General features: G+C 45.1%; 1 protein-coding gene across 3 annotated transcripts in view; it reads right to left on the bottom strand.

Annotated features, from left to right (window-relative positions):
- ASXL2 (ASXL transcriptional regulator 2) overlaps positions 1–4,988 on the bottom strand; it is a 155,154-nt gene extending 150,166 nt beyond the window's left edge. For 2 of the 3 annotated variants that reach the window (XM_045369653.3, XM_074012182.1), the window contains exon 1: positions 4,690–4,988. In XM_045369653.3, the coding sequence (XP_045225588.2) occupies positions 4,690–4,746 (57 nt within the window). In that variant the 5' untranslated portion in view covers positions 4,747–4,988. Of the gene's footprint in view, positions 1–4,108; positions 4,493–4,689 lie in introns of those variants that run through there. The other variant, XM_065527300.2, reaches the window with a different exon arrangement.
- Between the last annotated feature and the right edge of the window lie 11,478 nt (positions 4,989–16,466).

Here is a 16,466-nt window from a genome sequence, read left to right as displayed (position 1 = left end):
GAAACTTGGCGAGACCCCGTCTCCACAAAAAAATTTTTTTTTTTTTTTTTTTTTCTTTGAGACGGAGTCTCGCTCTGTCGCCCAGGCTGGAGTGCAGTGGCCAGATCTCAGCTCACTGCAAGCTCCGCCTCCCGGGTTCCCGCCATTCTCCTGCCTCAGCCTCCCGAGTAGCCGGGACTACAGGCGCCCGGCTAGTTTTTTTTTTTGTATTTTTTAGTAGAGACGGGGTTTCACCGTGTTAGCCAGGATGGTCTAGATCTCCTGACCTCATGATCCGCCCGTCTCGGCCTCCCAAAGTGCTGGGATTACAGGCTTGAGCCACCGCGCCCAGCCCACAAAAAAAATTTTTAAACTTAGCTGTGGTCCCGGCGCAGTGGCTCACACCTGTAACCCCATCACACTGGGAGGCCGAGGTGGGCAGATCACTTGAGTACAGATGCTTGAGACCAGCCTGGGCAACACGGCGAAACCCTATCTCTACAAAAAGTAAAATCAGCCAGGCATGGCAGCACATGCCTGTAGTCCCAGCTACTTGGGAAGCTGAGCCAGGAGGACTGCTTGAGCCCAGCAGTCAGAAGTTGCAGGGAGCCAAGATCACGCCACTGCATTCCAGCCTAGGCAACCAAGTGAGACCCCATCTCACACACACACACAAAATTAGCTGGGCATGGTGGCACACGTGTGTGGTACTTAGCTACTCCATAGGCTAAGGAGGGAGGAGCCCTTGAGCCCAGGACATGGAAGTTGCAGTGAGCCCTGATCACAAGACTGCACTTTAGCCTTGGTGACAAAGTGAGACCCTGGCTCAAAAAATAAAATAAAGTCAATGTAATGGTTCTCAATATCCCTGGTTAGCTACAAGTTTTTCAACTTAAATTGTACTAAACACTACACTATTTATCTCTCACTTAAATAATTCATTACCACCATCACTACTGCCCTTAAAATTTAAAACATGCAGCTGAGTATGGGGGACCACACCTATAATATCAGCACTTTGGCAGGCTGAGGCAGGAGGATCACTTGAGCCCAGGAGTTTGACATCAGCCTGAGCAACATAGGGAGACTCTGTCTCTACAAAAAAAAAAAAAAAAAAAAAAAAAAAATTAATTAGCTGGGAGTGGTGGCGCATGCCTGCAGTCCCAGCCACTAAGGAGGCTGAGGCAGGAGGATCGCTTGAGGGGTTGGTTGAGGTTGCCATGAGCCGCCATCATGGCAGTGCACTCCAGCTTGGGCGACAGAGCAAGATCCTGTCTCAAAAAAAAAATAAAAAAGAGTAAAACATGTGAAACTGCTAACTAAATACTAGAATGCTTTTTATAACTAGCATATTTAAATAAGACAAATTTAAGATCAACAGGGAGGCAGTCCAGTGTAGTGAACACGCATTCAAGATCAGCTGAATCGCAGCTCCATCACCTTTCCCTGGTATCCTTAGTTACTGGAGCCAGTGTATACATTCAAGTTTATTTTATCAGCCTTTTGGCATAATCTACTATTATATAATAATTATGAAGCCAGGCACAGTGGCACATGCCTATAGTCCCAGCTACTTGGGAAGCTAGGGCAGGATGATCACTTGAGCCCAGAAGTTCAAGGCTTTAGCGCACCACAATCACACCTGTGAAGCCATTGCACTCCAGCCTGGGCAACACAGCAAAACCCATTCTAAATAAAGAAATAAAATTATAATAATAATTATTATTATGAATCTTACTATTTTGTTTAGTTTATACTAACCTTACATCAAACCATGCAGCACTTCCACATATATACACACACCCCATATCATCCCGGTATCACATACTGACATTTTGTGTTGAATATATCTATTGCTATATTATTGGTCAGGAAAACAACCCTATTTTAATAGTACTCTCTAAAACATGATAGCTCTACAATGGAGGTACCAAAAACACATGAAATAAGAAACAGACCCTTGCTTCCTTGATGAAACTGTTCCTCAAACACTTGACATCCTAATGCGTAAGAAATAAGTTTAAGCCTTAAAACCTCTTTTCCTATTCCTTTGTATCTAAATACTAGCATTCTTATTTAGGTCAAAGTTACTTTCGTTTGTCAACTCACTAATTTTCTGATTTCATTATTCTGCAGTCTGAAATATTACAAATGTACCTTTGCCTAGTCCTTCTTTTATTTTCATCTATTTATCCTAAAAACATAAATATTTTGAACACCGAGATTTAGTTTAATTCCCTCACTTATAGGTAATAAAATAACCCTCCAAAACTAAGAACGTTTTCTAGATTTTGGCTATTAGAAAAAGAAAAACTTTAGTGTCATCATTCTCTTTCTAAAACACATTTTCACTGAGACTGGGGCTTTATGTATTTGCCAGAATCAAAGAAAAATACCAAGCTACTAATATACTGGTCCCCTCAGGAACTCTACTAATCAAAGTAGTCTTTCCATCTTTTAAATACTATTTTTCACATAGCTAGCTAGGGCATGAAATGAGCAAATATACTAACATAGGAAAAGGTAAGTAGTTGCAGACTAATTTTTCCTATTTGTCACAATCTCCCAATGACTATTTTATCAAAGGAATCATAATGCAAAAAACACTCTAAAGAGCCTAGAAACTTCTCTAATATTAGTGCTCTGAGAGGCCAAGGCAGGAGGACTGCTTGAGCCCAGGAGTTCAAGACTAGCCTAGCCTGGGCAACATAGCAAGACCCTGTCTCTACAAAATATATATATATATATATATATTTTTTTTTTTTTTGAGACGGAGTCTTGCTCTGTCACCCAGGCTGCAGTGCAGTGGTGCGATCTCGGCTCACTGCAAGCTCCGCCTCCCGGGTTCACGCCATTCTCCTGCCTCAGCCTCCCGAGTAGCTGGGACTACAGGCACCCGCCACCTCGCCCGGCTAGTTTTTTTTTGTAATTTTTAGTAGAGACGGGGTTTCACCGTGTTAGCCAGGATGGTCTCGATCTCCTGACCTCGTGATCCGCCCATCTCGGCCTCCCAAAGTGCTGGGATTACAGGCTTGAGCCACCGCGCCCGGCCTACAAAATATTTTTAATAAAAAAAAAAATTTTAAAGATCCTAGGAACTCAAAATTAATTAGCATAAATTAGGGTCCAGGTCTGCTTACCTATAATTAAAATTCATCATGCTTCTTTTATTAACAGAAAGAGGTCTTCAGGTATCCACCAAGTAGAGAGTAAAATAGTCCTCTGTGGGGAAGCAACCTCTACACCATCAAAAAAAAGTATAGGAGTCTTATCTTTTAGAGAGAAACTTCTAGCACAGGAAGATATACCAAGATATACTGTAAGTGAAAACACCCAGAAAAGTAAAATGTGCTATTATTTCTTAACTTTTTTACATTTCCAACTAAGAGAAATAAAAATTGAAGACTCATCAACCTCCTAATGCATAAAGTTTACAAAACAAATGCGCAAAGTTTACAAACAAATGCACAAGACTGAATAAACAGTATGACCTAGATTTGAGGAAATAAATAAAAGAGACTAGATGGTAATATACCAAATGTTAGCAGATACAGACGAGGGGTGAAATAAATGTGATTTTTTTTAAATTTTCTTTTTTATAATTTTCCAAATTTCCCCACAGTAACATTACTTTCATATTTAAAAAACCTCATTAAAAAATAAACCATATGCCATAAGGGTTCACTAAGAAGGGCTATGTTGTCGAAGTATTACTGGCATGATTCACCATTAAAGGGGTGAACACCTCTCACTTTCCACTATTAAAATGCTGTTTAATGCCCTATTACTTTTCTGCTGCATCCTCAACGATGGAATGAACTTCACTATCTCCTACCATTTCATTTCTGCATACAACATGCTTTTAAATTTTTCTTTTTAAAATATGGTAAAAGTTCTCACTAATCCTCAATAGTCCACTTTTTAAAACCTACCTCTACATTTCGTCATAACAGAATTAGGGGGAAAAATTGTTTTGCCCACTAATTACAACTTCATTAGGCCACCATCACTTTGGCTAGGGAAAAGTGAAGGCCGGGTAAACTACACGTCCCACCATGCATTGCTGCCTTGTTCGGAGTAGGTCTCTACGGAAACAGGAAAAAAAAAAAAAAAATTCTACAAGTCCCACCTGTTACTTCGTTTCTAAACACCTCCTGCACTTTCGGCTCCAACACCAAACAAAAACAAAAGCCTCGTGATCTCACGTCTGCTCCGGGAGCCAGACAAGCAGGGGGCCCGGGGTCATAGGCATGTCCGCTGTAACGGGTAAATTCTATCCAGCTCCAGCGCTCCCCTCTCCTTTCCGGGGCTGGATGCACGCACAAGCCTTCTATCTGCATCCAATGGGGGCTCTCCAGCCGCACAAGGGAGAAGAACCGGTTACCGTGCAAGCACCACAGACTTCCCCGTGACGGGGCGGGGGCTACCACAGAGCAGAGGTGATAGCGACGTGACCCCAAGAGACAGCCTCAAAACACTGAGGACTCGCCGCAGACGCCGAGAGAAGCCACGGCCCCGCAGCTATCGCGTTCCGCCGGGCGCCTCCATTCCCACAGGGATCGCAACCCCGACACTAACCGCCGCCCTCTCCGCGCGGTTTTGTGCCCCCTCAGCCGGGTCTCTGGGCCAGTGACCTCCCTTCCCCTGCGACTGGCGGACGACAAGGGAACGAAATCCTCCCGGCCTTCCCCTTCGTTCCCTCCCCCTTACCGTCTTGGCGGCCTCCGCCCAGGTCCTGCCCTTCTTCCTACGTCCCTTTTCCCTCATGTCGGGTCTTGAACTGACTGGGAGGTTCCCGTGTCCGGGCTCCGGCCGCCCTCCCTGCCTGCTCTGCCCTGCGCTGCTTTTCCCGCGGTGCCGGGAAAGGTGGGAGAAAAGGGAAGTCAGGCCGGGGGGGCACCCAAGCAGAGGAAGCGGCGGGGGTGGTGCGCGGGGGGGTCTATGGGGCGGCCGGTCCTCCTGCTGCCGTTGCCACTGCTACCGCCGCTGCCATATTGGGTTCTTACTGTACAGGCTGCCGCTACGGTCATGTGACCGCTCCCGCGCGGCCGTCACTACTGTACGCAGCCGGCCGCGCGAACGAGCGCGGGCGCGCCCCCGCCTCCCAAGCCGGGCCGCTGAGCGAGCGAGCCGGCAGTCTGCGATACCTCGTCACGCCCCCACCCTTCCGGTCTCCGCCTCTCCGCAGGAGCATGCGCGCGAGGGAGGCCCCGGCAGTAGCTGGCGTCTGACGGCCGACGCTCACACCTACAGCGAGTATCTGCCTGCGGAAGCGGAACTTGTTCCATCCGGGAAAGCTTATTGAACTGATCCCGCCTCGTGCGAGGCGCTGCATGGGCTGTGTAGACCTGGGGAACTGACCTCTTACCTCAGTGGGTGACTCTGCCAACTATCACTTTAGATAAGCTCTGCGTTTGTGTTTTCTCATTTATTTGCATTTTTACAAAGGTTATCTTTTTGAAGATAGGCAACAATTCTCATCTACCTATTAACCCCATTCGATAGGCGAAGCAACTGAGATTGAGTGACTTGCCAAACTCACAAGTCTGGGATGTAGAGACACCAAATATCAAATTGCCAGCTCAGAGCCCTTTCCATCTCCCCAGAAAGCCTCAAACTTAGGTGACTGTTTTTAAGGCCCCTGGTAACTGCATCCACGCTTTTACATGTGAAGCTACTCATCAGTGACAGAAATGGTGTCGTCTTTATTTCGATGAGCTCAGTCCCTAGCATAGTGCCTGTACCTATCAGGCGCCCAGTAAATATTTGCTGAATGATTCAGACATTTCTGTGGTCAGAGACCATTATTTGTAGTATCCATAACAGCCTTCTGAAAGATCCAGAATGTGGCATCTTCTCTTACATCATCTACGCCTTGATACTTTGCAAAGTAAGAAGCATGTGGTAACACCTGCTGATCTCACCAATCCACCTGCTTCCAGAAGCTGCTTCCAAACAATCTAGTAAATTTACTATAGTGTGAAATAGGACTGAGGATTGGATTGCCTCTTGGGAGGAAAGACAGATGAGAGCACTGCTTAAAGTTTATGGATGCATTTCAGAAGTTCATGGACTCCCTAAAACTATGAACTATATTTTGTGTGTTATATGTGAATTTTTTGAGAAGAGGATTCATAACTTTTCCTCTCTTTTTCAAAAAGGATCTGTTGGCCGGGCGCGGTGGCTCAAGCCTGTAAACCCAGCACTTTGGGAGGCCGAGACGGGCGGATCACGAGGTCAGGAGATCGAGACCATCCTGGCTAATACGGTGAAACCCCGTCTCTACTAAAAATACAAAAAACTAGCCGGGAGAGGTGGCGGGCGCCTGTAGTCCCAGCTACTCGGGAGGCTGAGACAGGAGAATGGCGTAAACCCAGGAGGCGGAGCTTGCAGTGAGCTGAGATCTGGCCACTGCACTCCAGCCCGGGTGACACAGCGAGACTCCATCTCAAAAAAAAAAAAAAAGGATCTGTTGTGCCAAAAAAAAAAAGAAAAAGATAGGGAGTTTGAGAGGCCATCTAGAAGTATCTAGATGCTTCCTTATATTTCCCTTCAGTCATGGATCAAACAGCCAATTTCAGCAATTGATATGGATATATTTTCTGAAATGTCTTTGATAATTCATAGCCCTATCCATTACACAGGTAGCATGTACCACCTCCCTCCAAAGCTTATCTCTGTAGTCTAAGAAGGCCTTCTCGCCAGGTGTAGTGGCTCACGCCTGTAATCCCAGCATTTTGGGAGGCCGAGGCGGTCAGATCACTTGAGGCCAGGAGTTCAAGACCAGCCTGGCCAACATGGAGAAACCTCATCTCTACTAAAAATACAAAAATTAGCTGGGCACAGTGGCATGCGCCTGTAATCCCAGCTACTCGGGAGGCTGAGGCAGGAGAATCACTTGAACCTGGGGGACAGAGGTTGCAGTGATTGTGCCATTACACTGCAGCCTGGGCAATAGAGCAAGGCTCAGTCGCAAAAAAAAAAAAAAAAGAAAGAAAAGAGAAAAGAAGGTCTTCTCCATCCCTGACTGTTGAGTTGAGTACAGCTTACCACCCAGTCCTGTTGTTTGGTCCTGGAGCCCCAACTGGTTTTCAGACCTTCCTAGGCCAGATAATCCAACTGTCCTTACTTTGGATTTCAGGAGCTCTATCCCCAGGTTTTAATTTCAAAGGTAGGGATTGTAATGTTGTGGTTCCTGCTTCTTAATCTTCCACAGATACAGATAGTTTATTATTATTATACAAGTATAATTCCCCAGAAAGTATTTTGTCCCCATGTCTATTGATTGAATTTGTTATGTGTATTTGCATCTCTCTCATCATCCCCACCCTCCTTCTGGATTTCCTTAGATATTCTGTTTCTATTCTCACCCTACTCAAGCCCATCCTACAGGGAATGCCAAATCTATCTTCTTAAAACTCCACCCACTACCCTACTAAGATATCCTCCCTAGTTCTTGATTGAGTCACAGTTTCTTAGCTTTACAGATATAGTTTCTATAATCAACTTAGTTATCCTTTGATTTATCTCTGCTTACTTCCATCAGCATTTGCCACTCCCCTGAATACCCCTACCTCTACTTTTGCCTCTTCATTTAACTAATAACATTGCTTCATGTATCATGTAAAAATTATTGGCCACCAGTTGCATTCTCACCTTGCCTTCAATCCCTAAATTTACCCATAAGTTCGCGCATTCTAACCGCCGCCTCCTCCTTACCATAGCCTAATCCCTCCTTTAATGTACTGTATACAGGACACTATCCCTTCTCATCTTTCTTGGAATGTTGTTCCATTTTTTTCATTATTTTCTAGTTCTGATACCCCTCCACCTCCTTCTACAAGCATATTCGAGACACTTCCAGCTTAAAGAACTCTCTTTACCCTACCACCCTACCGTACCAAATTACTTTTCCTGTCTTTCTTGCCCATAAATATCTTGAACGTGTGGCCAACACTCACCATCTCTACTTTCACAGCTTCCACCCACTCCTCTGCCCTACTAAGTGTAACAATGCTTTACATCTACGAATAAAGGTCTGACTCTTTTGTGGTAAAGCGAATGACCTGCTTTGACAACTTTAGCTTAGTGTACTGCAGAAAATGAAATCAAGAATTTTTAGGCTACAGATATTCAGCCCCAACCCCTTCGAATGCTTTATGTTGGAATCCACATGAGATTTTTATTTTCACAATAAAATTCACCTTTTTTCATCTTTACCAAACTGCTCATTGTAAAAATTTTACAGATATTTGTTTTGTCTGTGGAAGCAGAGACTGACCTTTGACTTCTTGTGCAAGTTATATATTGGAGTGCTCTCAGAAGAAACCTGTAATGTTGTGAGGGAAGCATCATAAAGAAGGGAAGAAGCTGGCCAGGCACAGTGTCTCATGCCTGTAATCTCAGCACTTTGGGAGGTCAAGGTGGGCAGATCACTTGAGGTCAGGAGTTCTATACCAGCCCAGCCTGGCCAACACGGTGAAACACGGTCTCTACCAAAAAATACAAAAATTAGCCGGGCGTGGTGGCTCACAGCGGTAGTCCCAGATACTTAGGAGGCTGAGGTGGGAAAATCACTTGAACCTGGGAGGTAGAGGTTGCAGTGAGCCGAGATTGTGCCATCGCACTCCAGCCTGGGCAATAGAGTGAGACTCTGTCAAAAAAAAAAAAAAAAAAGAAAAGAAAAAGAAAAAAGAGAAAGGAAGAAGCTAAGAAAAGCCTACCCTACCCTCAGCCTCACAACTTGGTTGAGCATGAATGGCCCCTCGTTAAGTATGTCTCCTCTGTAGAATCAAACTTTTCACTCAGATGAGATAGCATCAGGTCTAGACTTGGCAAAGTTTGGGACAGGAAGCGCTAGCAAGCCCATTTGGCCCTCACACAGAAGCTGTTTTATCTTCAACAGTTTTATTATGAATGTGATATTTTTATCTCCATCTGCTTGTCTCCTCTAGATATCTTTCCATTTTTTGTGAAACTTGGGCAAGTTGACACCCTCAAACTCCAACATATAGCATAATTTTAAATAGTTACGTAGCATTCCATTGTTTGGATTATGTACAATAATTTTATCTAGTCTCCTGTAGTTAACATTTCAGTGCTATTATAAATAATCCTTGTATACAAGGGTTGCCACTCAGATGTGGAAAGAGATCTAAGGAATATTAATTAAAGTGAAAAAGGCAAGGTATAGAATCAAATGCATAATAGGGTTCCTTTTGATGAAAAAAATGGAGGCGTAAGATAGAGTTTTTTTTTTTGGTTACAAGTATCCAAGCCCCCTTCTCATATTTGGAAATTTCCCACCCACTACAGAAATTGAAAATACCTACCCTCCCTTTTGGGTAGGGCATAGGAACATGCCCTAGGCTCCACCAATCATTTACTTCTGCCCTAGACATTGAATCGGACATTAGTAATATTCAGGATCAGTGATGTCAGTGATACAAGTTGCAGAGTCTTCAAAAGGCCTGCTCTGCAGTGGTATTTTGGCCACTATTTCTGTTAGTGGTAATTTCCAAGCTAGGATCACTAGATCTCCTACAGATTTTGTAAGCCATCTAGTTTTTTGTTGTTGTTGTTGTTGTTGTTGTTTGTTTGTCTTTTTCAGGCAGAATTTTGCTGTTGTTGCCCAGACTAGAGTGCAGTCGTGCGATTTCAGCTCACTGCAACCTCTGCCTCCCAGGTCCAAGTGGTTCTCCTCCTCAGCCTCCTGAGTAGCTGGGATTACAGGCACTTGCCACCACACCTGGCTAGTTTTTTTGTATTTTTAGTAAAGATGGAGTTTCACCATGTTGACCAGGCAGATGTCCAACTCCTGACCTCAGGTAATCCACCTGCCTTGGCCTCCCAAAGTGCTGGGATTACAAGTGTAAGCCACTGCACATGGCCTAAACCATCTAGTATTTTTTTTAAAAGGCCAGGCACAGTGGCTCATACCTGTAATCCCAGCACTTTGGGAGGCCGAGGTGGGCAGATCATGAGGTCGGGAGATCGAGACCATCCTGGCTAACATGGTGAAACCCCGTCTCTACTAAAAATACAAAAAATTAGCCTAGCATGGTGGTGGCGGGCGCCTGTAGCCCCAGCTACTCTGGAGGCTGAGGCAGGAGAATGGCGTGAACCCGGGAGGCAGAGCTTGCAGTGAGCCGAGATCACACCACTGCTCTCTCTGGGCGACAGAGCGAGACTCTGTCTTAAAAAAAAAAAAAAAAAAAAAAAAGTGTGTAGCACCAGGGGTTGGGGGGCTAAGGGAGGGATACCATTAGGAGAAATACCTAATGTAGATGACAGGTTGATGGGTGCAGCAAACCACCATGGCATGTGTATACCTATGTAACAAAACTGCACAATCTGCACATGTATCCCCGAACTTAAAGTATAATAAAATATTTTAATTTTTTTGAAGTGTACAGCACCTTCCCCTTCACTCTCTTTTCCTCCTGCTCCAGCCATGCTTCCCCTTCACTTTCCACCTTGATTGTAAGTTTTCTGAGGCCTCCCCAGCCATACTTTCTGTACAGCCTGTGGAACTGCAAGGCAATTAAACCAATTTTCTTTATAAATGAATTTCTTTACAGCACTGTGAGAATTCAGAATTTCTTTATAGCACTGTGAGAACAGATTAATACAAGGTACAAGATGAAAATGGACTTCATCTGCCTTACAGTCCCATTCACGAATAGCTTTGAACGACAGGAGTGAAGGGACACCCTTCCAGTGTGCAGAGGTTCAGGCAGTGTACTGGATTATCTGCTTTGTGTGGAAAGAGAAATGGCCCAAGGTCAGAATATAAACAGATTCATGGTAGGTGGAGAATAGCTCAGCCAAGTGGTCAGGGTCATGCAACAAAAAAAGCTATAAGATCAGAGGTAATGAGGTTGGGATAGAGATATGTGGATGAACCTATGAACACAAAATATAAAGATCTCATGTTTAATGCTCATATTAATACTCACCAGAAAGCATAGGAGAACATTGGCTGAGTATGGTGGCTCACACCTGTAATACCAGCACTTTGAAAGGCTGAGATGGGAGGATCGCTTGATGCCAGTAGTTCAAGTCAAGCCTGGGCAACATAGCAAGACCCTATGTCTGCAGAAAATAATGTGTGTGTTTGCCTTTTTTTTTTTTTTTTTTTTTTTTTTTTTTGAAATGGAGTCTTGCTCTGTCACCCAGGCTGGAGTGCAATGGCGTGATTTTGGCTCACTGCAACTTCTGCCTCCTGGGTTCAAGCGATTCTCCTGCCTCAACCTCCTGAGTAGCTAGGATTATAGGCACATGCCACCAAGCCTGGCTAATTTTTGTATTTTTTGTAGAGACGGGGTTTCACTGTGTTAGTCAGGCTGTTCTCAAACTCCTGACCTCGTGATCCGCCCACCTCAACCTCCCAAAGTGCTGGGATTACAGGTGTGAGCCACTGTACCCAGCCGAAAATAAAGTTTTAAAAATTAGCTGGGCATGGTGGCATGCGCTTGTGGTCCCCACTACTCAGGAAGCTGAGGCAGGAGGATCACCTGAGCCCAGGAGAGTGAGGCTGCAGTGAGCCATGATCACACCACTGCATTCCAGCCTGGCCGACAGAGCAAGACCCTGTCTCAAAAAAAAAAAAAAAGCATAGAAGAAGCATGAAGCTTTAAGCAAACAAACAGGCAGAATGACTCAGCCAGTTGACATCAGGCAGCCTCTGTCATTGACCACTCCAGTGGTACATAATTCATCTATGAACATAGTAGACGTGGTGGCAGGGATGGAGGCTATGAATGGACCCAACATCATGGGTTCCCACTCACCACTGAACTTTTGCCTTCTACTGCTACTGAATGTCCAACCTGCCAGCAAGAAGGATGAAAACCAACCCTCTGATGTGACACCATCCTTCAAGTACACCAATCAGCCACTTGGAGGTAAGTTGCCTACAGTAGACCCCTTCACCTTACAAGGGGCAGCAATTCATTTTAACTGGAATATGCATATATTTCAGGTATGAGTTTGCCTTTCCTACTAATAGAGCCTCAAAGTGGTGCTCAGCCAGCACCACTTTCAAGAGCTTACAAAATATCTGATCCATTGATATGGGATCTCATATAACAGTGCATCAAAACAAAGAGCCTTTTTTTTTTTGAGACGGAGTTTTGCTCTTGTTGCCCAGGCTGGAATGCAATGGCACGATCTCGGCTCACTAGACCTCTGCCTCCCAGGTTCAAGCGATTCTCCTGCCTCAGCCTCCCTAATAACTGGGATTACAGGTGCATGCCATCACGCCCAGCTACTCTTTTGTATTTTTAGTAGAGACAGGGTTTCACTATGTTGGTCAGGCTGGTCTCGAACTCGTGACCTCAGGTGATCTGCCTGCCTTGGCCTCTCAAAGTGCTGGGATTACAGGTGTGAGCCACCGCTCCTGGCCATAAAGAGCCCATTTTATTTATTTATTCATTCATTCATTCATTCATGATTAATAGACTATTTAGGCAGGAATTCATATAGTCATCATTGCCAGACTTAATATGAAAGGTTAAATGTTCCATCCAATTTTCCTTCCCGGATAAGTTTTTCTTTCCTATATGTCAGTTTTGAAAACATAGTACCAGAAGAAGAGGGGCCTAAATCCACACAGAGTTCCCAAGAGTGAGTTTTTAGATGTGGGTCTGAAATTAGAATAGACATTTGCTGATCTTGGATAGGTCCAACGAATCAAGGCAGGATCTTCGATGACCCCTCAGTGGTTGGGTTTGTTGTACTGAAGCAGGTACTCTCATTTCAGCCGAGAAAGAACCCATTTTATAACAAAGAAGAGATGGCAGTATACACATGACTTTGGGATCTTCTGGTCTCCGGGCCTTTATTTTTCAAAAAGCATGTAATTCTTCAAGTCATACAGCTATCGAAGATACTAATTGAATTTACAGTAGTCTACTGTCATCCTAACTACACAGAAACTTTTGGCCTGATTAAGCAATGCCATGGCCCACTCATGGCACACTGAGAAACCAGGGCAGAGATGTATCCTGTGAGGATAGACACCACCCTTAAAAACACATATAGCTGCTCTAAATCAATGACCAACATACGGTGCTTTGTCCCTAATAGGTAGAATACATGGGTCTGGAAACAAAGGGGTGGAAAAAGAAATGGCTCAGCTTCATGCATCCCATTCCCTCAGCTCTGGGCTCTGTGAGTTTAGAAATTCTGATTTCCAAGGGGACTGTTTCCACCAAGAGGCACAGCAAGAGTCCCACTGAACTTTACGGTTACTGCCTGAGCACTTCAGACTCCTGTGTCAAGGGACCAGACAACATAAAGAGAAGTCACCACATTGTCGGGGTAATTGATCCTGATCTTCAGGAGGAAGTAGGGGCCACACATAGTGGCTCATCCCTGTAATTCCAGAACTTTGGGAGGCCAAGGTGGGCAGATCACTTCAAGTCAGGAGTTCAAGACCTCATGGCCAACATAGTGAAACCCCATCTCTACTAAAAATACAAAAATTAGCCAGGCGTGGTGATACATGCCTGTGGTCCTAGCTACTCAGGAGGCTGAGGTGGGAGGATCACTTCAGCCAAGGAGGCAGAGGTTGCAGAGAGCTGAGATTTTACCACTGCCCTCCCGCCTGGGCAACAGAGCAAGACCCTGTCTCAATACAGAACAAAACAAAACAAAACAAAAAACAACAAAAGAGGAAGTTCAGATTCTGTTACATAACGAAGCTGAAAGGACCCTGTTAGCTGTCCTGAAGGGATCCCCTGAAAGGATCCACTTAGCTGTCCCTTAGTACTCTCTTACCCAATTTTGTTAGTAAATGGTACATCAGCCACAGCTTTAAAAAGGATTGTTGACTTGGCGCGGTGGCTCACACCTGTAATCCCAGCACTTTGGGAGGCTGAAGTGGGTGGATTGCTTGAGGTCAGGAGTTTGAGACCAGCCTGGCCAACCTGGTGAAACCCCATTTCTACTAAAAATACAAAAATTAGCTGGGTGTGATGGCAGGCACCTGTAATCCCAGCTAGTCGGGAGACTGAGGCATGAGAATTGCTTGAGCCCAGGAGGCAGACGTTGCAGTGAGCCAAGATTGCGCCACTGCACTCCATGATTGTTAGCAGGTGCTTAGACCCTTTGGTCATGAAAGTCTGGGCTGCATCACCAGGCAGGCCGCCTAGACCAGCAGAGGCACTAACTGAGGGGAAGAGGAATCTGCATTTGGATAGTAGAGGAGGGAGACAATGAGTAGAGTTGCAACCTTGAGATCAACTGCAGTGGTGGAGGCTGTCTTTCCCCCACTGTCCTCTCCTTATAAACTTCCCTCAGGGGAAGAGGCCCACCAGAATCCAGGAAGAGCTGCTCCCAGAACCCACACAATAAGTAGTTCCAAGTGGACTGTATGTAAAACTCGAATTCACTTCCCATCCTCCCCTTCAGGACTGAAATACTTACTCCCCCAGCTGTTGGGAATTTTCTCTGAGACTTGCCTTAGCTGAAGAGAGTCATTCTGCTTCAAATCACTTCTCAGGGCAGCTTGTATCCAATATGTTGGAGTATAAAGGCCTGGCCACCTCACCTTGTCTTAGGATGACCCTGAGGTGCTAGCCTGGCTTCAGAGCTCCCCATAGAGTTGGCTGAAACATTTGCTGAAAGCGTAGCAGAGCCCAGCTTCTCCATCTGCCCAATCCTGCTTCCTTCACTTCCTCCACAGGTGTTGATCCTGAAGGCACCCCTAATGAACTTCCCACACGCTAGCCTACTCTGCAACCATGCTGGTGGGTATAAATAAAATTTCTGGAAGGATACACAAAATAATATTAAAAGTAAGTATCTAAGGGTAGTGGGGAGTTTGGAATTATGAAAAGAAGACTTTTTCGGCCGGGCGAGGTGGCTCAAGCCTGTAATCCCAGCACTTTGGGGGCCGAGATGGGCGGATCACGAGGTCAGAAGATCGAGACCATCCTGGCTAACACGGTGAAACCCCGTCTCTACTAAAAAATACAAAAAACTAGCTGGGCGAGGTGGCGGGCGCCTGTAGTCCCAGCTACTCGAGAGGCTGAGGCAGGAGAATGGCGTAAACCCAGGAGGCGGAGCTTGCAGTGAGCTGAGATCGCGCCACTGCACTCCAGCCTGGGCGACAGAGCGAGACTCCGTCTCAAAAAAAAGAAAAGTCTTTTAAAGACTTTTTCTTTTCTTTTCTTTTCTTTTTTTTGAGACAGAGTCTCGCTCTGTCCCCTAGGCTAGAGTGCAGTGGCGCGATCTCAGCTCACTGAAATCTCCATCTCCTGGGTTCAAGTGATTCTTCTGCCTCAGCCTCCTGAGTAGCTGGGACTACAGGCACATGCCACCAGGCCCAGCTAATTTTTTTTGTATTTTTAGTAGAGACGGGGTTTCAGCATCTTGGCCAGGTTGGCCTTGAACTCTTGACCTCATGATCCACCTGCCTTGGCCTCCCAAAGTGCTGGGATTACGGGCGTGAGCCACCACACTCGACCGTGATGGTCAATTTTGTTATATACTTTTTACCACAATTAAAAGTTTAAAAAAAAAAAAAAACTTTTTAAAGGCTGGGTGCAGTGGCTCATACCTGTAATCCCAGCACTTTGGAAGGCCAAGGTGGGCGGATCACCTGAGGTCAGGAGCTTGAGACCAGCCTGACCAACATGGAGAAACCCCATTTCTACTAAAAATACAAGAAATTAGCTGAGCGTGGTGGCACATGCCTGTAATACCAGCTACTTGGGAGGCTGAGGTAGGAGAATCGCTTGAACCGGGAGGCAGAGGTTGTGGTGAGCTGAGATTATGACATTGTACTCTAGACTAGACAACAAGAGTGAAACTCCATCTCACACACACACAAAAAAAACCACCACCAACAACAAAAACCATTTTAAACCATTTTAAAGTATACAGTTCAATAGCGTGAAGTATATTCACATTGTTGTACAATAGATCTCCGGAAGTTTTTCATTTTGCAAAACTGAAACTCTGATCCATTAAAGAACAACTTTCCATCTTCCCCTATCCCCAGCCCCTGGTAACTTATATCATTCTATTTTCCACTCCACGAGCAATTTTTCGATCAATGATTAGTAATGCTTACTTAAGACCTCTACAGTCTTAGAGCCTATTTTGTGAGGGCAACATAGCTCCCATAGAAGTCCATTTTCTCACATTCACAATCAAGATGAAGCACAGTACCTATTTTGTAGTCTGGTTCCCGTTTGGAGTCAAGGCTGGTATCCATTGCCAACATTCAAGAGTAGGATGCTATATTACTCACCATTGTCTTTTTAGCTCAGTGAAGAATACCTGGCACAGTGGTCCACAAACTTTTGGATGTCATGAACAAATTCATTCTTTTTTTTTTTTTCTTTTTTTTTTTGTCAGTAGTAGTGATGTGTGCCTGGAGGCCCAGCTACTCAGGAGGCTGAGGTGGGAGGATCTCTTGGGGCTAGGAGTTTGAGGCTGTAGTGCATTATAATCATGGTTGTGAATAGCCGCTGCAC

This window comes from Macaca fascicularis, chromosome 13, assembly GCF_037993035.2.
Source record: "Macaca fascicularis isolate 582-1 chromosome 13, T2T-MFA8v1.1".
In the NCBI taxonomy this organism is placed as follows: Eukaryota; Metazoa; Chordata; class Mammalia; order Primates; family Cercopithecidae; genus Macaca; species Macaca fascicularis.
Note: the sequence above shows the minus strand (reverse complement) of the source record. Positions and strands in the feature narration are given on the sequence as shown.